This window comes from Mytilus californianus, unplaced genomic scaffold (assembly GCF_021869535.1).
Source record: "Mytilus californianus isolate M0D057914Y unplaced genomic scaffold, xbMytCali1.0.p SCAF_1, whole genome shotgun sequence".
NCBI lineage: Eukaryota > Metazoa > Mollusca > Bivalvia > Mytilida > Mytilidae > Mytilus > Mytilus californianus.
The window spans coordinates 112,969,375-112,995,878 of NW_026262581.1; the positions used below are offsets into that span (position 1 = coordinate 112,969,375).

The window sequence follows — 26,504 nt, forward strand, 5'->3', positions numbered from 1 at the left end:
AGAAGGGCGAGGGGGAATTTGAAGATAGTAAAATATTAAGTTTTCAGTTTATTCAATTAGTAGTCGGGTTTACTTACTTTTACATGTTTAAATTCAATAAAGAGTGATGATTTGAGTAGTGCTGAAAATTTTTCAGCTCAAAACGAATTGTCATTTTGTCTTTTCAGTTATCGTGCGGTGATAGCCAGAAAAGATTTTACACTAAATAAAGCTAATTATTGTTTATCGAATGGAAGGTATAATATATTTGATTTCTCTTTATAGTTGCAGGTAATATTTCAGTGTTTGTTGGATCTGATGGTCGAGTACTTTTGTACAACGTAGATACTTATAATACTTCATCAATATGTTCCTACAATTGGAACGATCAAGATGCTACAGTTGTATGCAAGCAAACTGGCATGGGAGATATTGGTAAAGCAACATATATCGATCGGGATTACAATTTCAGTAGGAGTATGTTTAACGTTTACTGCACAGGTAATGAAACCGATCTATCAGAGTGTACATATGACACCAGTGACAGTGTGGGAATGTGTGATAATGTGCAAGATGCTGGAGTTCATTGCATCGATACAGGTATGTTTTCTTGATGAGTGGTATCTAAATATTAACGATGTTTATAAGAGTTACATAGCTGAAGTTGTTACTAAAATATATGTTGTTCGGATTAACAGAATCATTACAAAAGCCATTGTACTGATCATTTTGAGTCCTTGTTAACACAAATAGAAAATCCAATGCAATGAAATCTATAGTTTTCCGGGTATAGGATACATTTGTAAGACGGATATATTAAATTGTAATCATATTTCAATTACCAAAGATAAATACCGCAATGTAAAGTCTATTGTTACAATCATAAATTTTCGTCGCTGAGGATCAGAAAATACACGATCATAATGTTTCTTGTAGATCAGACCCAATTGGTTTTGGGACCGGATGGTCGAATACTCTTTTATAACACTCAGACAGGAGATATATCAACAGTATGTTCGTACATGTGGAATGATCAAGGTGCTGACGTTGTTTGTAGACAACTGGGGATGGGAGACAGTGGTACAGCAGTCTATCTTCCAAGAGATCACAACTATACAAGAAATATGTATAGCGTAGAATGCATGGGAGGCGAAAAGAACATGTATGACTGTAACTACCAGGTGACTGACTACTCCGGGTCATGTGAATATGTGTCTGATGCTGGTGTTGAGTGTGCTTCCCAAGGTATGTTATCCTTGAATGTTAAAAGGAAGAATTTTCTTCCGACAATACACTATGTTATTAAGAACTTAGGGTAAATTTGAACAATTCAACACAAACAGCGTAAAGAATTGAAAATACACTATAAGAGAATGAAAAATAAAAGAATTAACGTATAAACCAGCACATCCATTTCCAGACATAATTCGCATAAGCAAGGGTTTGTATTTTCTTATGACATTATAAGTTTACATGTTACTCATCTGCATCGTACACTAAAGAAAGATAACAAAATTTGTTAAACGTTTAGTAGTGTTTACTAGCGATAACGTCATTCAGCAGTAATTCGTTAATTAAGATCAAGAGTACATCGAAAACTGTATGAGATAAGTTCTTTCATATTCGGCGATTGATTCTTAAATGCACATAGAGGGAGACAAATTAAGTAGTGTTGAAGAGGATTAACGTCATTTAGCAAAGTTATTAAGAGTTGTTCCCTCGAAAAAGACATACATCAGTAGGTATTCCACCTTTTACCTAATAGAACAAGGATATGTAATGCTCAAGTACAATAACATCTTTATTGAAGCTGGTAAAACATTCCGTTTTCAGTAAATTTAAATAGTAGTAGGGTCTTCTTAGACTTACATCTTTAAATTCAATAAAAAGTGATGATTTGAATAATGCCGATAACTTTCAGCTCAAAACGAATTGTCGTTTTGTCTTTTCAGTTACCGTGCGGTGAAAGCCAGAAAAGATTTTACACTAATCAAAGCTAATTATTGTTTATCGAATGGAAGGTATGATATATTTGATTTCTCTTTATAGTTGCAGGTAATATTTCAGTGTTTGTAGGATCTGATGGTCGAGTACTTTTGTACAACGTAGATACTTATAATACTTCATCAATATGTTCCTATAATTGGAACGATCAAGATGCTACAGTTGTATGCAAGCAAACTGGCATGGGAGATATTGGTAAAGCAACATATATCGATCGGGATTACAATTTCAGTAGGAGTATGTTTAACGTTTACTGCACAGGTAACGAAACCGATCTATCAGAGTGTACATATGACACCAGTGACAGTATGGGAATGTGTGATTATGTGCAAGATGCTGGAGTTCATTGCATCGATACAGGTATGTTTTCGTGATAAGTGGTATCTAAACATGACCAATGCCATTATGATTATAAGATTTACAGGCACGAACTTTTTTCTAAAATTTCCGTTGTTCAATTCAAAACCATAAAAAGAAAAACATATTGGAAAAAAGAAGCATCTATCAGTAGGTGTACCACCTTTTAATTCCGTGTATAAGAAAAAAAGCCACATACAATGCTCAAGTACAATAATTAAATATATTTCATTTCGTTTAAAATTGGGGATTTGCCGTTTGCTATTTGTAGGACTTATATATAGATGGGATCTAGTATAACTAGTTCTGCAACAGTATTTACGATTTATAAAATTTAATGTTAGGTGCATAAGGGACGAGAAAAGTTTTGGGCGGTTTCTACGGGTAGGTTTTTATGCTACTATATAAAGTTTGGCATTTACATGTATTAGTATCGAAGGTGCTCGCAGTTACGTCCAATCGAAGATAGTCACATGATCATATATACAGTTGCTGCTACGTTAATTACGTGTAATTATAATGTGTTTGAAAGGGAAAAAACTGTACAATTTTAAAAATAAAAAGTATATCGCAAGAAAAAATAATATGTTACTGCGAGAAACTAATGCTATTTCTGCGTTTGTCTTGTTTATAGTCAATTGAATTAAGAGTAGATATACTTTAAATTCAGACAGAAGGGCGAGGAGGAATTTGAAGATAGTAAAATATTAAGTTTTCAGTTTATTCAATTAGTAGTCGGGTTTACTTACTTTTACATGTTTAAATTCAATAAAGAGTGATGATTTGAGTAGTGCTGAAAATTTTTCAGCTCAAAACGAATTGTCATTTTGTCTTTTCAGTTATCGTGCGGTGATAGCCAGAAAAGATTTTACACTAAATAAAGCTAATTATTGTTTATCGAATGGAAGGTATAATATATTTGATTTCTCTTTATAGTTGCAGGTAATATTTCAGTGTTTGTAGGATCTGATGGTCGAGTACTTTTGTACAACGTAGATACTTATAATACTTCATCAATATGTTCCTATAATTGGAACGATCAAGATGCTACAGTTGTATGCAAGCAAACTGGCATGGGAGATATTGGTAAAGCAACATATATCGATCGGGATTACAATTTCAGTAGGAGTATGTTTAACGTTTACTGCACAGGTAACGAAACCGATCTATCAGAGTGTACATATGACACCAGTGACAGTATGGGAATGTGTGATTATGTGCAAGATGCTGGAGTTCATTGCATCGATACAGGTATGTTTTCTTGATGAGTGGTATCTAAATATTAACGATGTTTATAAGAGTTACATAGCTGAAGTTGTTACTAAAATATATGTTGTTCGGATTAACAGAATCATTACAAAAGCCATTGTACTGATCATTTTGAGTCCTTGTTAACACAAATAGAAAATCCAATGCAATGAAATCTATAGTTTTCCGGGTATAGGATACATTTGTAAGACGGATATATTAAATTGTAATCATATTTCAATTACCAAAGATAAATACCGCAATGTAAAGTCTATTGTTACAATCATAAATTTTCGTCGCTGAGGATCAGAAAATACACGATCATAATGTTTCTTGTAGATCAGACCCAATTGGTTTTGGGACCGGATGGTCGAATACTCTTTTATAACACTCAGACAGGAGATATATCAACAGTATGTTCGTACATGTGGAATGATCAAGGTGCTGGCGTTGTTTGTAGACAACTGGGGATGGGAGACAGTGGTACAGCAGTCTATCTTCCAAGAGATCACAACTATACAAGAAATATGTATAGCGTAGAATGCATGGGAGGCGAAAAGAACATGTATGACTGTAACTACCAGGTGACTGACTACTCCGGGTCATGTGAATATGTGTCTGATGCTGGTGTTGAGTGTGCTTCCCAAGGTATGTTATCCTTGAATGTTAAAAGGAAGAATTTTCTTCCGACAATACACTATGTTATTAAGAACTTAGGGTAAATTTGAACAATCAACACAAACAGCGTAAATAATTGAAAATACACTATAAGAGAATGAAAAATAAAAGAATTAACGTATAAACCAGCACATGCATTTCCAGACATAATTCGCATAAGCAAGGGTTTGTATTTTCATATGACATTATAAGTTTACATGTTACTCATCTGCATCGTACACTAAAGAAAGATAACAAAATTTGTTAAACGTTTAGTAGTGTTTACTAGCGATAACGTCATTCAGCAGTAATTCGTTAATTAAGATCAAGAGTACATCGAAAACTGTATGAGATAAGTTCTTTCATATTCGGCGATTGATTCTTAAATGCACATAGAGGGAGACAAATTAAGTAGTGTTGAAGAGGATTGACGTCATTTAGCAAAGTTATTAAGAGTTGTTCCCTCGAAAAAGACATACATCAGTAGGTATTCCACCTTTTACCTAATAGAACAAGGATATGTAATGCTCAAGTACAATAGCATCTTTATTGAAGCTGGTAAAACATTCCGTTTTCAGTAAATTTAAATAGTAGTAGGGTCTTCTTAGACTTACATCTTTAAATTCAATAAAAAGTGATGATTTGAATAATGCCGATAACTTTCAGCTCAAAACGAATTGTCGTTTTGTCTTTTCAGTTACCGTGCGGTGAAAGCCAGAAAAGATTTTACACTAATCAAAGCTAATTATTGTTTATCGAATGGAAGGTATGATATATTTGATTTCTCTTTATAGTTGCAGGTAATATTTCAGTGTTTGTAGGATCTGATGGTCGAGTACTTTTGTCCAACGCAGATACATATAATACTTCATCAATATGTTCCTATAATTGGAACGATCAAGATGCTACAGTTGTATGCAAGCAAACTGGCATGGGAGATATTGGTAAAGCAACATATATCGATCGGGATTACAATTTCAGTAGGAGTATGTTTAACGTTTACTGCACAGGTAACGAAACCGATCTATCAGAGTGTACATATGACACCAGTGACAGTATGGGAATGTGTGATTATGTGCAAGATGCTGGAGTTCATTGCATCGATACAGGTATGTTTTCGTGATAAGTGGTATCTAAACATGACCAATGCCATTATGATTATAAGATTTACAGGCACGAACTTGTTGCTAAAATTTCCGTTGTTCAATTCAAAACCATAAAAAGAAAAACATATTGGAAAAAAGAAGCATCTATCAGTAAGTATACCACCTTTTAATTCCGTGTATAAGAAAAAAAGCCACATACAATGCTCAAGTACAATAATTAAATATATTTCATTTCGTTTGAAATTGGGGTTTTGCCGTTTGCTATTTGTAGGACTTATATATAGATGGGATCTAGTATAACTAGTTCTGCAACAGTATTTACGATTTATAAAATTTAATGTTAGGTGCATAAGGGACGAGAAAAGTTTTGGGCGGTTTCTACGGGTAGGTTTTTATGCTACTATATAAAGTTTGGCATTTACATGTATTAGTATCGAAGGTGCTCGCAGTTACGTCGAATCGAAGATAATCACATGATCATATATACAGTTGCTGCTACGTTAATAACGTGTAATTATAATGTTTTTGAAAGGGAAAAAACTGTACCATTTTAAAAATAAAAAGTATATCGCAAGAAAAATTAATATGTTACTGCGAGAAACTAAGGCTATTTCTGCGTTTGTCTTGTTTATATCCAATTGAATTAAGAGTAGATATACTTTAAATTCAGACAGAAGGGCGAGGGGGAATTTGAAGATAGTAAAATATTAAGTTTTCAGTTTATTCAACTAGTAGTCGGGTATACTTACTTTTACATGTTTAAATTCAATAAAGAGTGATGATTTGAGTAGTGCTGATAATTTTTCAGCTCAAAACGAATTGTCATTTTGTCTTTTCAGTTATTGTGCGGTGATAGCCAGAAAAGATTTTACACTAAATAAAGCTAATTATTGTTTATCGAATGGAAGGTATGATATATATGATTTCTCTTTATAGTTGCAGGTAATATTTCAGTGTTTGTAGGATCTGATGGTCGAGTACTTTTGTACAACGTAGATACTTATAATACTTCATCAATATGTTCCTACAATTGGAACGATCAAGATGCTACAGTTGTATGCAAGCAAACTGGCATGGGAGATATTGGTAAAGCAACATATATCGATCGGGATTACAATTTCAGTAGGAGTATGTTTAACGTTTACTGCACAGGTAATGAAACCGATCTATCAGAGTGTACATATGACACCAGTGACAGTATGGGAATGTGTGATAATGTGCAAGATGCTGGAGTTCATTGCATCGATACAGGTATGTTTTCTTGATGAGTGGTATCTAAATATTAACGATGTTTATAAGAGTTACATAGCTGAAGTTGTTACTAAAATATATGTTGTTCGGATTAACAGAATCATTACAAAAGCCATTGTACTGATCATTTTGAGTCCTTGTTAACACAAATAGAAAATCCAATGCAATGAAATCTATAGTTTTTCGGGTATAGGATACATTTGTAAGACGGATATATTAAATTGTAATCATATTTCAATTACCAAAGATAAATACCGCAATGTAAAGTCTATTGTTACAATCATAAATTTTCGTCGCTGAGGATCAGAAAATACACGATCATAATGTTTCTTGTAGATCAGACCCAATTGGTTTTGGGACCGGATGGTCGAATACTCTTTTATAACACTCAGACAGGAGATATATCAACAGTATGTTCGTACATGTGGAATGATCAAGGTGCTGACGTTGTTTGTAGACAACTGGGGATGGGAGACAGTGGTACAGCAGTCTATCTTCCAAGAGATCACAACTATACAAGAAATATGTATAGCGTAGAATGCATGGGAGGCGAAAAGAACATGTATGACTGTAACTACCAGGTGACTGACTACTCCGGGTCATGTGAACATGTGTCTGATGCTGGTGTTGAGTGTGCTTCCCAGGGTATGTTATCCTTGAATGTTAAAAGGAAGAATTTTCTTCCGACAATACACTATGTTATTAAGAACTTAGGGTACATTTGAACAATTCAACACAAACAGCGTAAAGAATTGAAAATACACTATAAGAGAATGAAAAATAGAAGAATTAACGTATAAACCAGCACATGCATTTCCAGACATAATTTGCATAAGCAAGGGTTTGTATTTTCTTATGACATTGTAAGTTTACATGTTACTCATCTGCATCGTACACTAAAGAAAGATAACAAAATTTGTTAAACGTTTAGTAGTGTTTACTTGCGATGACGTCATTCAGCAGTAATTCGTTATTTAAGATCAAGAGTACATCGAAAACTGTATGAGATAAGTTCTTTCATATTCGGTGATTGATTCTTAAATGCACATAGAGGGAGACAAATTAAGTAGTGTTGAAGAGGATTGACGTCATTTAGCAAAGTTATTAAGAGTTGTTCTCTCGAAAAAGACATACATCAGTAGGTATTCCACCTTTTACCTAATAGAACAAGGACGTGTAATGCTCAAGTACAATCACATCTTTATTGAAGCTGGTAAAACATTCCGTTTTCAGTAAATTTAAATAGTAGTAGGGTCTTCTTAGAGTTACATCTTTAAATTCAATAAAGAGTGATGATTTGAATAATGCCGATAACTTTCAGCTCAAAATGAATTGTCGTTTTGTCTTTTCAGTTACCGTGCGGTGAAAGCCAGAGAAGATTTTACACTAATCAAAGCTAATTATTGTTTATCGAATGGAAGGTATGATATATTTGATTTCTCTTTATAGTTGCAGGTAATATTTCAGTGTTTGTAGGATCTGATGGTCGAGTACTTTTGTACAACGCAGATACATATAATACTTCATCAATATGTTCCTACAATTGGAACGATCAAGATGCTACAGTTGTATGCAAGCAAACTGGAATGGGAGATATTGGTAAAGCAACATATATCGATCGGGATTACAATTTCAGTAGGAGTATATTTAACGTTTACTGCACAGGTAACGAAACCGATCTATCAGAGTGTACATATGACACCAGTGACAGTATGGGAATGTGTGATTATGTTCAAGATGCTGGAGTTCATTGCATCGATACAGGTATGTTTTCGAGATATATAAAGTGGTATCTAAATAAGATACAGAACTGAAGATGTTGCAAAAATTTCCGTTGTTCAATTTAAAACCAAAATAAGAGAAGCTATTGTTCAGATTAGTTTGAGTCACTGTTTAAACAAATAGCCAATTCAATGCAATGTAATCTATAATATTTAGCAAGAAAATACATATAGGTCAGTATGCACAATTAATTTCAGGTAGGCGGTAATGGTAGCAGTTTCTGCAATTCCTCTGCCAACATCGAAAATTTGGATATGTATGATTGCACGTTTCGAAACTTAGACATTTTCATATACCAGTTTAAATTTTCGAGATACGAAGTGAGATTCATTTTTTCATAATTTAGAATACCCTGAAGAGACCTTTTTGATGAGACTTCTCGAGTAAAACATTCTCTTTATAATTTCTTCGAAAATTTCAAATTAACAGTTGTTTTCTATTCGTTTGATGTGTTTGAGCTTTTGATTTTGCCATTTGATAAGGGACTTTCCGATTTGAATTTTCCTTGGAGTTCGGTATTTTTGTTATTTTACTTTTTAATACATTGGATAACTTCATAATTCTATGGTCCTCTGTTCTGAAAGTCAGCACAGATGGTTAAGCTCAGTCTTTTGGCGTGTACATTTCACATATTGGAAGATTTGCTAGAACATGTTCAAATGAAGTTTAGCTTGAAGTGCATAAACACGAAAATAAAGTTTACAGGGTTACATATACAAAAGGTATTTGAATATTTTAAAAGGTTTTGATGTCGTTATCAGCATTTGTCTTTACAAATGCTTCTAGTAGAACAAGTAAAAAAACAGCTGTCATATTCCCGACTTGGTACAGGCATTTTCCGAAGAAAATGGTGGGTTAAAAATGGTTTTATAGCTATATGAACCTCCCACCAGCCAAAACTGTGTAACATACATCACAGACATACAACATAACTGACTTAAAATTCAAAGAAACCTATAAATAAATCTAACAAAGACGCTAACAAAAAGGTTTTGTAGTTGATGGTAGACTGACAAAGACGCCGATAAAATAGTTTTTGTAGTTGATAGTACATAACGTATATATTATACACTTTCTCGATAAAGTACAAATTAAGTAAAATATAAATACAATGTAAACAAGACGACTACAGCTCTGCGTCCGAATCGTACCTCAGGACCCAACTGCACCGGGAATGACCCAAGGGATAAATCCAATAGATCCTCTTGTATCATTTGTGAAGTAGACACTGAATATTTGTCTATTAGATTTTTGTACTTTCCGATGAATTTTTGAGAAAAAGGGCGAGACGTTCTTTGACAAAACCCTGGCTCATTAATGTTTTGCTCAGACACCGATGAAGTTTGAGCAGCAGCTCTTGAAAATCGTATTAGTTGAGAAATGTATACTCCATACACAGTTGAAGATGATATATTGCTGCTAAGGTGAGGAAAATTTAAAATTTTAAAATTGAAATCGTCTCATTTGTCATAGATTATTGTACTGAGATGACAGCTGTTGTCAATTTGGAGGTAAATGTCTAGAAATGAGGCGGAAGAAGCTGTATCTGTGATTTCTTTAATTCTTAGTTCGGTAGGATATATTAATGGATATATTACAACCCCATGTTGTGCCGGTATTAAATCACGCTATTTGGATTATGGGTTCTGTGTTGTTGTCTGTCTTTGTTTATACGTATATTTTCTCAGAGCAGTCGGATTGCAGATATGAAAAGTCTAGATTGTGAAAGAGGAGACTTAATCAAACAAAATCCAGGTTTTTAAATTCTTTTCTTTAAAATGTGATTGTGTCTCAAAAAAATAATACTAATAAAAGGACAGAACAAACAACAAAGTAATGATAATTGAAAATAACATTTAATAAATCTGTAACAGCGCTTTTCTGAATTTACCTTCATCGGCAAAACCAAAACATTGAAAGTCAAGGAAGTATAAACAGGTTAAAACGTGAGGAACTAAACGACCAAAATAATTTTAAAATAGGATAGCTAAATCCATCTAAAGTCAACATTGCATGAGCGAGTTGAAAGTTTTATTTTCTTGATAATTTTCAAATCAAGGAACGGAGTATTTAAGAAAGGGTATGTTAACTAATCATGTCAGAGATTCACTGAGTTTATGATATTATGGGGAACTTCCGCGCCACCAGCAGAGGTGTCGAGTTAATGAAAATAACACTTTATTATGTTGCGTCCTTATCGATTTTCATGATTTACCTTCATCAGAAACGCTCAAATAAAAAAAAACCAAGCCAAGGATGTATAAACACTTGAAAATGTGAGGAGCTTTATGACTATGAAAGAACCTAATATAATTGCCAAATCCATCCTCGGTCTACTTATGACTAAGGATATTGGAAACTTACTTTTATATTATTTAACAGTGACATCCTGGTCCCTTATATTATCAAAAAGTTTCATTCTCTTTAATGCTTATACAAAATATGTTAACTTAAATGATAAATGATTATGATAATATACTCTTGTAACTTTAGTGCAACCATATCATTTTTAATGCCACTGTGATGTCATTAACATGTTTTAATAGACATATTCGACCACAACTTACCATCTTAGACATACAGGTTTTATATACATGTAATAATTAGTAACAAAACCACAAAAAAATCTTTCAAGAAAATAATCATCATTGTATGAGACATTTTGTAGAAAAAATTAAAGCTTGAAGCTGGGTTGGTATCTGTTCGTATGGTTATGAAGATCTAAAATGAGTTAATCTTTACAGTTTCTCTATTTACGCAAACAATAAGACAGTAATTCAAATTTAATATTTCGGATCTGACAGATTTATATGAATGAATGAATGAATAAATAGTTTATTAGAAAGAAGTAAAATCACAAAAATACTGAACTCCGAGGAAAATTCAAAACGGAAAGTCCCTAATCAAATGGCAAAATCAAATGATAAAACACATCAAACGAATGGACAACAACTGTCATATTCCTGACTTGGTACAGGCATTTTCAAATGTAGAAAATGGTGGATTGAACCTGGTTTTATAGCGCTAAACCTCTCACTTGTATGACAGTCGCATCAAATTCTATTATATTTACAACGATGCGTGAACAAAACAGACATAATAGGTAACATTGTCAAAATATGGGTACAGTAGTCATCACTGTCTCACAATCTCAAAACAAACAAACATTTAACAAAGAATCACAAAAAGCATCTATCAAATTTAACAACTACATTCATTGCTTACTTATATATGTATTATTAATCAACCCATAAAGGATTGAAATATTTAAAGTCCTGTGACTGCATTCACATCTACTCTTAGTGTAAAGTCGCGCGTTTGACGCCAGAAAATGTAAACGTCACACAGGAAGAAATATAAAATAATTTTGTCGTTCAAAGTATTTTCAAAAACTATAAATTCATATGGGGAATGGTGGTATACAGGGTTGAAAAATCAAAAGTTTTTGTTAGAACTAATTTCAGAAAAAGACCGAGATTTAAAATTATCCAGAAATTCTTTAGAATTTTTAAGAATCCACATATGGTTAATACCACTACGCGAGTAAAATAATTTTGTCGTTCAAAGTATTTTCAAAATTATAATAGAACAATGACATAATGGTATTATAAGAATCCGGGTCCGTTCGCCCTGATTCGAGTTCGCCCTAGTACCTGTTCGCCATAATACCTGTTCGCCCTGGGTCCGTTCGCCCTAATTCCTGTTCGCACTGAGTCCGTTCGCCCTAATTCCTGTTCGCACTGAATCCGTTCGCCCTGATTTCTATTTTCTAAAGTTTGTAGAAATTCCGCCGAAATATTTGGTCAGATCATACGTTTTCGTACGTCTTATGAATTCGTACTATGCATGCGTTTTCAATGGAAATTGTGACGTCACAATGCATTCTTAATAGCACGAAAACCCATGAGACGAGGATTTATGTTGTATTGATGCTACCAGATAAGGATTTTTCTTTTGATTTGCATTGAATATTCTTGCAAGAATATTCATCATCTTGAATGTGGACAGTATTTTGAAGAAGAAGAAGAAGAAGTGTTCAGGAACTGGAGACCAAAAAGTTATCTGTATGAATTTATCTTTTTTGAAACCTTGTAACAATTTCAAAACAATCCAAACAGGTATAACAAGATCCAACTCACTCAACACCTTGAGATCAAAGAAGCCAATTAAGCGGCGAAAACAATTTCCCTTTAATGTCTTACAATTCTTACATCATTGTTTTAACTCATTCCAAGCTGACTTTTTTATTTGAATAAACCAATTTCATTATTAATCCACCAAAAATAATAACTACAACAATCAGTGAGACCAAAGACATCGTAATCATATCTAATCAGCATTCTAAATAACAAAACTTTGAATTTCCGGAATACAAAGGCTTTTCCACCTCAGAAATATATTACCTTAGCTGTATTTGGCAAAACTTTTAGGAACTTTGGGTCCTCAATGCTCTTCAACTTCGTACTTTATTTGGCTTATTAACTTTTTTGATTCGAGCGTCACTGATGAGTCTTTTGTAGACGAAACGTGTGTCTGGCGTACAAAGTTTCAATCTTGGTATCAATGATGAGTTTATTTTCAATCAACAGTCATTAAAAGTAATTCTGAATAAAAACAAATGTAACAATGAAGCCAATTAGCCTGATTTATGCTCCAAAACAAAAATTTTTTTTTTTAATTTCAATGTTTATTCATGCATTTGGAGATATATTTTTTTAATATTTACCATTCACATATCTGAATAAGATTACAAAACTTTAAATTAAACCATTAATATTATTTTTTTTATAAAAATTAGGGCGAACGGACCCAGGGCGAACATGTAATTAGGGCGAACGGACCCGATACCGTATTATAACAGAACAATAAGTACAGAGCCACGTCATATGTACCAAAGAAACACATAAAGTCACACGCACAAAACACACCAGCAAAAAAGGAGGACAACACAAACACATTGACGGGATGTATAAGTACCGAGCCACGTCAAATGAACATCACAAAAAAAATAGACCAAACAGTAAAAGTAATATTAATAATAGAACAAAGACAAATAAAAGAACAATATAACACGTTATTAAGATGATAAGCAACGTCAGTACGCAGAATCTATACATCAAGACCATCATGTACTATTTGTGAACTTGATACGAAATATTTATCAACAAGGTCTTGGTACCTTCCGATGAACTTTTTTTAGAAGAAGGACGAGACGTTCTTTGACATACCCCTGGTTTATCAACTTTCTGCTCAGACACTGGTGACGTTTTACAAAGTCTGAGTAGGAGCTGCAAGCTCTTGAATATCGAATAAGTTGAGAAATGTATATCCCATATGCAGGTGAAGTTGGTATATTGCTACTAAGGTGGGGGAAATTGATAATTTCAAAATTAAAATCGTCTCGTTTGTCATAGATTCTGGTACTGAAATGACTGTGTATGTCAAATTCGAGGTATAAGTCTAAAAATGAGGCGGAGGAAGTCGTGTCTGTTGTTTCTTTAATTTCTAGTTCTGGGGGATATATTAATGGAACCCAATCGGAAAAGTTCGGATTGTTAATGGAAAGAACATCATCAATATATCTGAAAGTGAAACTAAATAATCTGGCTTCCTTGATATTCTTGTTTTTGACAAGTGTCTGAAGGAACTCCGATTCATATGAAAATAAGAAGAGGTCGGCAAGGAGAGGCGCACAGTTCCTTCCCATAGGAATGCCGAAATGTTGAAAAAGTCTACCTCCAAATTCAACAAATATGTTGTCGATAAGAAACTCCAGCATACTGATCGCTTGTTCCTCTAAGAGTGCAAGCTGAATATATACAATATAATGTACATTGAGTATTAGCATACTGATTCAGCCAGCGAAATAAGTTTATGATGCTCTATCATGTTTTAACTTTATATATGACAGATATAAGAAAATGAGTTCAAAATTGTAACAATTGAATGTAGACATGCGTATTGTCTTTACTTTGATATTTACAATAGACAGATTAATCAGTTATAGATAGTCCCGTCTTATGTTGGAGCATTCTAAAATAAAGTTTGCTACAAATTTACTATTTGCATTAAAGAGTACTGTAATGGCTTCGTTTGGAGAGAGTTCGTCAACGTTTACTGTGTGAATAGATAGTAACTCGTGGAACAGATTGTTTCTTGCATCAATATAACGGTCACAATAGATGAGGAAATGTGTTTCGTCTTCAGCCGAACCTAAACCACACAATTTACAAAAACGTAGATAAACTGGAATGTTTCTGTAAAGACCTAGTTCAACTTCTAATTGAAAGGTTCCAGAGCGAATCCTTGCAATTGCTGAACGTTGTACTCTTGATAAATGTCTTTTTACGTATGCTTCCGTTAAGAATTCACATTTAAAATATCTATACGTTCTCAGTTTTGGCATTGTACGCACTTCAGTTATCCACCTATCTCTTAAGTCATCTACGCATTTACTTTTGGCTGTTTCTATCACGCACGTAGTTGTAGAAATTTTGTCGCTACTGTAGTTAATCAAATGCGTAAGATTACAAGTGTTTAAAATTATCTCGATACTGTTAAATCAGGTATTCTTGTAGCGTGTAGAGGTTTCAACGTCCCAACGGAACACTTTCAGCAAAGTCTATAGTCTGACATTTTCATGAGGCGACACAACAGGCGTATCGCATAACACTGTGTATGAATATATATTCGAAGCCTTCCTATATCCCCCAAAGCAGCAGGAAACAAAGCGCATTTGCTAATGCCAAGGAATATCCTTATTGCTCTGTATTGTAATCTCTCCAGTGAGTCATAGCGCTTTTTACCTTATACTCCAGACGCATAATCCATAACTGGGATTACATATCTTTGTGTATATATCGAAGTCTATATTTCCCATATGCAAGAATTTGGATATAAACGAACCCAATGATCTGCTAGATGCCGCTAACAGCTCATTAACAGAAACCTTAAAGTCAATGTTTTCGGATAGTGTAAGACCAAAATAACGGTACTTTCTAACGTAATCTAGTTCCTTTTGTCCCAGTCTAAACACAACATCTGATCTACTGGCAGATGCCTTACGAACATGCATGGTTTTTTTTTTTTCAATGTTCACATTAAGGAGATTTTTCTTTGTCCAATCATGTAGAACGTTGAGCTGAGACTGTTAGCATTCACTTGAGTCCAAAATGAGAAAGACGTTATCCGCGTAGAATAAACAACTAAGCATGTCGTTTCCGACAAATACTCCTTGCGAAAGACCTTTAATAAGCGGCAATTAATTTTTAATAAATAATGCAATGTTACCATGAATTCCCACACAAAACTTATATCTTGTGAATAGCTCTTTAGTGTTTATAATATTTCGTGACATTTGATTTCAAGGGGCCTAAAAGTGACCTTGTTATGTCTGGTTCGTTCATGACAAAATACCAACAAAACGAAATTACCAAGGCATGCAACTATGTAAGGAACATATCCTGTCCTCTGTTCTGTCTCGTTATTTTTTTTAGAATCTATGTCACTTTATTAAGTCGATAGTAACTTACTATTCAACTTTAAATGTATGATCTGTTTTCACAGAGGGATGCTATTTTGAAAAAAAAAAGAGATGAAAATATTTGTATTTCAAATAAACCACTTGTATAATCAAATGATTCTTTGATATTTGGTCATATCTAAGACTTTTCAAGTGAAGCATGAGCAAACTCCATACCGTATAGTCAGCTATAACAGGCCCCGTGTTGACGAAAGGTGAAACGATTGAATCACGAAAAATAGCGGCCTGATTTTTGAAAAAAAAACTAAACTAAAAACAGATATAACAGAAAGCAACACACGACAACAACTGAATTACAGGCGTCTGGCTTAGCATTCACATACAGAATGTGGCGGTGTTTAACATGTTTGTAAGCGCTCAACCCTCCCCTTACCCGGGACCATGGAATAACAGCATAACATAAGAACAAAGAGTTAAAAAGAAGTTGGAATGGCTTGACTCAACAAATCTACAAAAAAAAACTACTAACATGAAAACAAAAGCCACAAATTACCGATCTAGGAGTACTCGCTGTTACTGAAAGCAGGTTTAAAGTCATTAACAACTAATAAATTATTATGTTCTCACAGTCTAAAGTATAAATCGGTACACATCTAACTGATTTAGATTAAGAACTTTAAAAAAGTCTGAGAAGTTTACGTTTCATTTTAAGCAATTTAATTTTCTTACAGATTAGCTGCTTTTTAATTACTGTACCAGGTTTTTGGTTTTGGGTTTAGCAGTATGATCTTTTACTAGAGAAGTTTCTTTTAGGGCTAAAACGTAGTTGAAGGGAATTTCGTATAATGCATATTCAAAATTCATCAAAACAGTATACTTCATAAGTAATTTATGAGATGGTAATCACCACTGACTAGATAGTTATACATTCTGTGTGTGGAATTGACAGTAAGAAGTTGTTTTGCTTTGAGTGCATTTTAAACTAAAAGGTGACAAAAGAGGTGTTTGTTCTCACATTGTTACAGGTATGGCGTATTTATTCTTCAGATAAATTCTTTTCGCTTTATTCGTATTTTATAATATTCAGTTGATCGAATTGATTATCCTCTTAATAAACTATTTATTTTGGTTTAAGTAAAATGCAAAATACTATAGATAATTGTCATTTTTTAAATTTTTTTTTATGTTTCAGATTCTACCTCTTCTATGTCTACTGAAGTAAATTCAAACGGTTATGTCAGTATAACTGAAAACACATTAGCATTAGAGCCGACCTCTGAACCAAGTTTGTAGCAAAGTAGTCCAAACCATGTGTCAAATGTAATAAAGACACATGAAACACTACCTTCAGCTGATGCATTTTCTGTAACCACCGAAGAGTATAACAGCCGTTCAACCTCAAAGGATATCCTCGGAAATTCAACAACATATGATTTGTTTACAAGAAATCTGGGACCAAGCACAGAACAATTACCAAACAAAACCGATTTAGATATTTCGACCACTAAATTAACTGACCATTTGGATATAACAACCTCTGCGACAAACCAAGCTTATAAGACACCCCACATAGATGATACTAGCAGCATGTACATAACCTCTGCGACAAACAAAGATTATACGGGACCGTACATAGATGGTACTAGCGGCATGGAAATTACAACATCTGCGACAAACAAAGATTATACGGGACCGTACATGGATGGTACTAGCGGCAGGGAAATTACAACCTCTGCGACAAACAAAGATTATACAGGACCGTTCATAGATGGTACTAGCGGCATGGAAATTACAACATCTGCGACAAACAAAGATTATACGGGACCGTACATAGATGATACTAGCAGCATGGACATAACCTCTGCGACAAACAAAGATTATACGGGACCGTACATAGATGGTAATAGCGGCATGGAAATTACAACTTCTGCGACAAACAAAGATTATACGGGACCGTACATAGATGGTACTAGCGGCATGGCAATTACAACATCTGCGACAAAAGAAGATTATACGGGACCGTACATAGATGGTACTAGCGGCATGGAAATTACAACTTCTGCGACAAACAAAGATTATACGGGACCGTTCATAGATGGTACTAGCGGCATGGCAATTACAACATCTGCGACAAACAAAGATTATACGGGACCGTACATAGATGGTACTAGCGGCATGGAAATTACAACCTCTGCGACAAACAAAGATTATACGGGGTCGTACATAGAGGGTACTAGCGGCATGGAAATAACATCCTCTACGACAAACAAAGATTATACGGGACCGGACATAGATGGTACTAGCAGCATGAAAATTACTAATACCACGACCCCTGTTGCTGCCTCAGCAAATAGTGCATCAGGTTGCGATATAAACTCGAACTGTTTTAACTCAGGATGTAAGTATTATGTCTTTTATATTGTAGATATATTCAATATCCAAATTACCTTAAAGATAAATCGGAAAACGATGTTTTTTGTTTAGTTGTTTATATCTTTCCTCTATTCTATTGCACCAACTGTCGGTATATTCCTTAACATTGTGCTAAACAATTCATAACCTAGCAATTCTTGCCACCTTAAAAAAAAAGTGCATATATCTGAGACTGACATTCTGTGTCTAAACCACTGCATTTTCAGTTCACATTACGCAGATACACAGATCACGCATTTGACACTGAAAAAGTTATATCATTGATGCACTTGTAAGTTTTTCCAAAGCGTTATTTACTTGCGAAGTTTATGATTATTTTGATTTCAATTAGAAGAAGATTAACCAATCATCTTTAGCTGAGATGGAAAACTTTATGACAAAAAAGTTTCCCAATTCCCTTTAAAAGTAGTCACATGCAGTATTTAAGATACAGTAAGATTCAGGCTTTTTGATGTATTTTCTGTTATGAAATCATAGATTTCTAAAAAGAGAGATAAGATACCAAGGGGACATTCAAAATTCATAAGTCGGAAAGAAACTGACAACGCCGTGGCCAAAAAAACAAAAGACGACGAAAAGACAGACAAGTCAACAAAACCCTATATAGAGAATTAAATATTGAGTAACACGAACTACACCAAAAAACTGGATAGTTTAAAGTAATAAAAGATGTCCCATATCTCCTTTATTAACGTATTTCCCAAACGTTGGTAAAGACCTTAGTATATTTCTAATTAAGGTCTCCTACGTTGGAAAAAACCTTATTGTTTTTCTAATGTTTTTTTTTTTTTTTTAAAGTTAAATTTGGACCATCGATACACCTCACCATGGAGTATTACCAGATGATCCTGTGAAGGATTTCATTATCCCCTTTAGAAGTTATCTCACTTTTATTTTTTCGAAATCCCCCTCCCTCGTTGTTTTTTAAGATAGCATGACCTTATTTGGACAATAGGTAGATCTCATCATGAAGTATTAACAGATGACCCTGCATAGGATTTCATCATCCCCATTTAGAGTTATATCCCCTTGAAACAATTTCTTTTATCTGCATATATCTTTAAAAGTGTTACAGCTATAATCGATCTGGAAATGGCAACATGTACAGGAACAGAAGGCAATGTTGATTAACATTAACAATAGGTGTGTTATCAACCCTTATAAGAGTTATTTCTCTTTATATATTATACACAATTTTTGAAAAATTAAATTTCGAGAACCGGAAGTCGTAGAGACATGGGACCTTCGCCAATAATCTTAAGTTCATGCGACCTTTCATTTGCAACCAAGGTCAAAGGTCATAGAGTGTAAAAAGTTTTTAAGTTTAAATTTCAAACTTGAATGTTAAGAAAACGATGGGAGATAGCTGCAAATACACAGCATATAAATGTTCCTCTCGAAGAGCTCTACATTTTATACATTAGACCCGAAACTGGGGCAAACATTTCTGAATCAACAACAGCCACCTGAATTTTTTTAGAAATTTAAGAGTTTATTATGACTATTGAACAGCGGTATACTACTGTTGCCTTTATTTAACATGGTTATATGTTTGACTAAATAACAAAAACATTTGACAAAAAACAAAGTAAAAATTAGCAGTTTGAATTTTTCATGTTTTACATTGACTTTGTTAGTTTGATAAGTTCTATTTATCAAATTGATATTGCATCATTGTTTGGACTTTGCCAAATGGGGTCATGTGACATATCACATTGAACGTCTAAATGAGTTCTATTCAAAAATGAAAATGTCAAACCCCCTTTTTCATCCTAAAGAGAAGGGTGTGCTCATTAAGTGCAAAAATTAAAACTTCTAAGATGGCACGGTTATCGCATAACAAATGAAAGTCCATAAAATGTACATATCAAAGAAGCCAGGTTATTTAATTTCACTTTCAGATATATTGATGATGTTCTTTCCATTAACAATCCGAACTTTTCTGATTGGGTTCCATTAATATATCCACCAGAACTAGAAATTAAAGAAACAACAGACACGGCTTCCTCCGCCTCATTTTTAGACTTATACCTCGAATTTAACATACACAGTCATCTCAGTACCAGAATCTATGACAAACGAGACGATTTTAATTTTGAAATTATCAATTTCCCCCACCTTAGCAATATACCAACTTCACCTGCATATGGGATATACATCTCCCAACTTATTCGGTATTCAAGAGCTTGCAGCTCCTACTCAGACTTTGTAAAACGTCACCAGTGTCTGAGCAGAAAGTTGATGAACCAGGGGTATGTCAAAGAACGTCTCGTCCTTTTTCTAAAAAAGTTCATCGGAAGGTACCAAGACCTTGTTGATAAATATTCCGTATCAACTTCACAAATAATACACGATGGTCTTGAAGTATAGATTCTGCGTACTGACGTTGTTTATTATCTTAATAACGTGTTATAGTATTCTTTAATTTGTCTTTATTAATATTACTTTTACTGTTAAGTCTGTTTTTTGAAATATCCATTTGACGTGACTCTGTACTTATTTTTCCCGTCATACTTTGAACGACACAATTATTTTATTTATTAATATTGCTTTTACTGTTAAGTCTGTTTTTTGTGATACACATTTGACGTGACTCTGTACTTATGTATCCCGTCATACTTTGAACCACAAAATTATTTTATTTATTAATATTACTTTTACTGTTAAGTCTGTTTTTTGTGATATCCATTTTACGCGACTCTGTACTTATGTATCCCGTCATACTTTGAACGACAAAATTAATTTATGTCTACCTGTGCGAATTTTAAAACGCGCGATTTTACGCCAGTACTTAATACATTCCATCCTTTATGGGTGGATTTTACATAGATAAATAAAATCATATAATAAAAAAGCAAAATGAGGATGTTAAATTTGATGTATGCCTTTTTGTTCTTCTTCGTTACATTTGTTTGTTTTTATAGTGATTAAGATGATAACACAATGTTGACTGCTGTACCCTTATTTTTGACATTTTTACCTATTGTGTCTGTTTGTTTTGTTCACGCATCGTTGTCAATATAATGGAATTTGATGCGACTGTCATACAAGTGAGAGGTTTAGCTAGCTATAAAACCAGGTTCAATCCACCATTTTCTACATAAGAAAATGCCTGTCCCAAGTCAGGAATATGACAGTTGTTATCCATTCATTTGATGTGTTTGAGCTTTTGATTTTGCCATTTGATTAGGGACTTTCCTTTTTGAATTTTCCTCGGAGTTCAGTATTTTTGTGATTTTACTTTTTTCAAATATCAAATTTTTTTCCCGAAAAGTGGGTTGGGTTGCAAAAAAATAATTTTCTATAAAGGTAAGGTTGTCGCCTATCAATTGAAAGGTCGTAATGTGTACATTTCAAATATCAGACTTTTAAAGGGATCTTAAGTGCAAAAAAACTTCCTAGAAGATGGTGTTGTCGCATATTAAATTAAAGGTCATCAAGTCTACATTACAAATTTCATACTTCTGATCTCGTAAATTTAGGTGGATAGGATCATAGAGTGCGAAAAGTGAAGAGTTTAAGAAGGTACGATTGTCGCATATCAAATGAAAGGTCGTAAAGAGTACATTACAAATATCAGACTTTTAAGGGAAAGACCTTTCAATTGTTTTACAAACAATTGAGATACTAGTTCATTTTAATGTTCGAGCAATACTAATTGCATGGATCTTTGTTTTAACGATGGGTATATATTAAGAAAATAATATTGTTATTTTTATTCACAGGTGACGATCAAAAAAGATTCCACAGCATTACTACTATGCTACTACTATTACTAGTAGCTAGCCTTGCATCGAAGTACTGTTAAGTTTTCAATCTTGTCAGATTGTCTTTTCTGTGATATATCTTTTCTAGTGCCTTCGATTTCTAATGAGATATTTTTTTCTTTTTTTTTCTTTTCATATATTTTATACAAGCGATTTTATATATATATGGAATATTTTGCAATCATTTTAAATATTTAAATGTTGTTTCTTCTCTTGTATTATAACTTTTATTTTTAATACCGTTTAAAAACCAACTTCTAGAATGTTATACATTGCATTTTTAAATATTTACATGCACATTTTATGTATTGGTTTTATTGTTATTGTTGTTAATTATTTCTTTATCAATTTTAAAATGATTTCTTATTTATTCATGTTAAAACGTTTTTTTTTTTACCAAATAGACCTTTGTTCTTCTGCATCTTTCTTAAACATTTCAATAAAATTAGCGGGATAAATTTAACTGCTAGACAAAATACTTGTAAATCCAAAACTGAACTTAAACATAGAATAGGGGTTTTGGAAAGATTCCTATGTACTAAAAAATTCATATGATGTCGATTGCTTCTTTAAAAGTTATATGAAATGTGTTTCTTGAAATTATGATGTTAATTGAATTATTGAACATATGCATCTATATATATTAAACTAAGTCCTCAATGAACGATTTTTAACATTTATTACGGATCCAAAGCTTATATTGGACAAAAAAATGTTACATTATGTGAAATGTTTGCTTGCTTATTATCGTTCGGTTTTTATTTACCTTTTCTTTCTAAACGGATTTTTCCTCGCACTTGCGCTGTGCGTCGAAGTAGTTAAGGTTACTACATACGGAAAAGCTATCGGTGAGTTCCGGAAGAAAATAAATCAAAAGCAGTACATTTCTGATTTTGTTATGATAAAGGAATTTCTTTTAAAGAAAGTTCATGTACACGTGTTTTATAGTAAAACTTAGCCGTTCAAATAAAAAAAACCATGACTTTAAGCATATGCTATACAAAATTCCTTATTTTATTATATACTTTATGAAATTTGATCTGATTATCTAATATACAATTTGAATGCATCAGATTTGCATCTACCTAATGTTCTTATAGTTTCGTTTGACAATCCTTTAGTACTTGCATCGGTAGCAAAGCCTATTCTGAAACTATGAGGTTTGTAATATGTTCTGCTGAGCCCACAAAAGTTCAAAGCACCATTCAATGCATGTTGGAATAATTGTCTACAAACAGCTTCCCCACTGGAGTTGAGAAATAGTGGACCTCCTTTGTTTGTTCTCAAAGTTAAGTAACTTGTAAGTGCCATTACTGCACAACTATTGTCATTTTTATTCTTAGCTATTTCTAAATGGAATTGTTTTCCATTAGAATGTTTGAAGTCCATAAAATTTATAACTAATGTTTCGTGTAACACGACAGCTTGACTTAAACTAATTACATGATTATAATTTTTGTTGTTGACTGTCATCTCCCCAGTTCTTAAAAGAGCATGATATGCGAGGGTGAACATTGCTTTGAATAAAATTTGATCATATCTATTAGATATTGTATGTTTTAATGCATTTACTAATTGATTCAAAATCGTACTTGTGATTGGAATTCTCATATCTTGATTTTTCCCTTATGCACTGATTTCAGTACCTTATCAATAATAAATGAGTCAGTTGGGTCAGACCAATTATTAATTTTGTGTGTAAAACCTATTGCTGATATGTATGTTGAGATAGAACTTGGTGCAAGATCTTTGTTTTTCAAATGTGCTATAAATAATATGAGATCTGAACTAGTAAGTGGTAACTGAAATCTAATGCCATATTCTTCAGCAAAACTCTTATAGTGGAAAAGTGCTCTTTTATAAGTTTTTTGTCAGGCGTCAGATAAGATGTTGTTAAAAATTTGATTTAAGGGTTTCTGCAGCTTAACAAATCTGGTAGATTGGGAACTGGTTTGAGAACAGTGTCTGCCCATGGTGCTAACTGATGAAATTTCTGTTCCTGTTGACGAGAAAGTGCATCTGCCAATACATTTTTTGAACCATATATGTGTTTTGCCTTAAAGTTCACATTCAGTGTAGAACTAGTCTCCTTATTAGGAACATAATCAACGCATCTTTTGATGTTTGTTTGTTAATTATAGACACTAAACCTATATTGTCTGTATGAAAATTTATGCACTGGTTTTGGAATTGGTAGCCCTATATTTCAACTGCCAAGACTATGGGATAAAGCTCTAAAAATGCAATATTTTGATTTTTCAATTTTGTGTCCCATTTGCCTGAGAACCACTGTGAACCAAACAAAGCACCATAACCGTATGTACCAGAGGAATCTGTAAACAGATGTAACTGATCAGACGTTAACCAACGGTCTGATAATATCAATTACTTCCCATTAAAATTCTTCAAAAAATTTTGCCATGTATTTAGATCTTGCCTAACTGATTTTGTCATACGTATTCTATGAAAGGATTTTTTGACTCCAATTGTTAAGTCTATTAGACTTCTCAGAAATGCCCTTCCTGGTATGACAACTGCACAATGATCAATGTAATTTTTAGGCCCCACCAACGATAGAAGAGGGGCATTATGTTTTTCGGTCTGTGCGTCCGTCCGTTCCTCCGTCGGTTCGTCCGTCTGTCCCGCTTCACGTTAAAGTTTTTGGTCAAGTCAGGTTAAAGTTTTTGGTCAAGGTAGTTTTTGCTGAAGTTGAAGTCCAATCAACTTGAAACTGAGTACACATGTTCCCTATGATCTTTCTAATTTTAATGCCAAATTAGAGTTTTGACCCCAATTTCACGGTCCACTGAACATAGAAAATGATAGTGCGAGTGGGGCATCCGTGTACTATGGATACATTCTTGTTTCTTTTTGTAACACTACGTTTATCAGATCGTGACATTTCGAGAGCTTATCGATAGGAAGTTTAACTTCCATCAACCTAGTGTCTATTTCGTAAGCAACAAAACTCCTGACCTGCGATGGCTGGAATGTTTTTCCTTTGAAATTGGTATACCCATATCATTGCAAATCGCAAGAAAACGTTCTAATTTTTTCTTACATCCATCTTCAGTTTTGACAACTATCATGAAGTCATCTAAAATATGTATAATGTTTGAAATCAGTATTTTATTTTTGGCAATCCATTCAAGTGCTGTGCTAAAATTCTCAAAAATTTGACAACTGGAACTACAACCCATTTGCAAATTTTTATCGTAATAGTATTTCCCATCCCACATGAAAGCAAACAGGTTGTATTGCGATTCTTTTATGTTTATGATTCTAAATGCACTGGACATGTCGGTTTTTGCACAAAAACTTTTTCTTCCTACGATCTTAATCAGTTCTATTGCATCTTGAATGGAAGCATACTGTACGCTGCATTTGTCTTGTGGTATGCTGTCATTGATTGATGACCCTTCAGGGAAAGATAAGTGATGGATCATTCAATATGTCCCTGGCAGATTCTTTTCTGCTAGGCCAATAGGGGATAATTGCATTTCTGTGTTTTGAATCAAAAGGGCCAACAAATCTATTTGCACTAATTTCATTTTGAATTTTTCATCTTACAATATCTGGTTTAGTCTTTGCTGAAAACAAGTTATCAACTGTATTATGATGAACAGAACCTCTGAATCCCATATCAAACCCATATTTGAACCCCTTAACTAAGTATTTGTACATTTTAATATTATATCCTTTTAACCAATATGAAAGCCTGTCAACCTTAACTGGTGTACTGCCATTAGAATTATAGTTAACTTCATTTTCTGGTGGGGACAGATTTGTCTGTCCTTGTGGAAAAGAGAGGGACGAAAGATACCAGAGGGACAGTCAAACTCATAGATCGAAAACAAACTGACAACGCCATGGCCAAAAAAAAGACAAACAGACAGATAATAGTACAGATGACACAACATAGAAAACTAAAGACTAAGCAACACGAAGAGGCATCGTCTCTGTTACTAGATAGGGATGTATTCTGTTTTCAACTCGAAAGGGCTGGTTGTTCCCACCTTGTATCCTTTTTTGGGTGTACTTATATGAGAGACGAACTGGTTTTATGCATGTAGAGAATGGGTGGTTGAAGCCACAATTGAAACATCTGTGTTGAAACTTGCACTTTTCACCAAACTTACAAACTAAACTCTTATGAAATGAAAAGCATACTCCAATTGGCCAGCGAGGATTGCCACTTTTGTTTGTGTTGTCAGTCCCAGATTTAACATTCACTTGCAATTTTGCTCTGAGATATAACTCTAAGTGTGTACACCCCCATTGTGCTTCTACTCTTTCTAATAACTTCCTGAATTCAATATCATAACATCGCCAGTTCCCCCCTTCTCTTGACATTTCCAGTATAATTTCTATATGGTGGAGAATGACAGACCCTAATTCAGGGTTTTTTGTACATATTATGGCAGTACATTTATTTCA

At 33.6% G+C, this 26,504-nt stretch overlaps 1 protein-coding gene across 1 annotated transcript in view; it reads left to right on the plus strand.

Moving 5' to 3' along the window:
- The window catches only part of LOC127738727 (deleted in malignant brain tumors 1 protein-like), a 66,107-nt gene extending 48,947 nt beyond the window's left edge, over window positions 1-17,160 (plus strand). Inside the window, exons 13-20 of the mRNA XM_052250070.1 lie at window positions 265-579; window positions 916-1,224; window positions 3,277-3,591; window positions 3,928-4,236; window positions 6,288-6,602; window positions 6,939-7,247; window positions 8,052-8,366; window positions 17,060-17,160. Coding sequence (XP_052106030.1) covers window positions 265-579; window positions 916-1,224; window positions 3,277-3,591; window positions 3,928-4,236; window positions 6,288-6,602; window positions 6,939-7,247; window positions 8,052-8,366; window positions 17,060-17,160 — 2,288 coding nt within the window. The remainder of the gene's footprint in view (window positions 1-264; window positions 580-915; window positions 1,225-3,276; window positions 3,592-3,927; window positions 4,237-6,287; window positions 6,603-6,938; window positions 7,248-8,051; window positions 8,367-17,059) is intronic.
- Window positions 17,161-26,504: the final 9,344 nt, after the last annotated feature.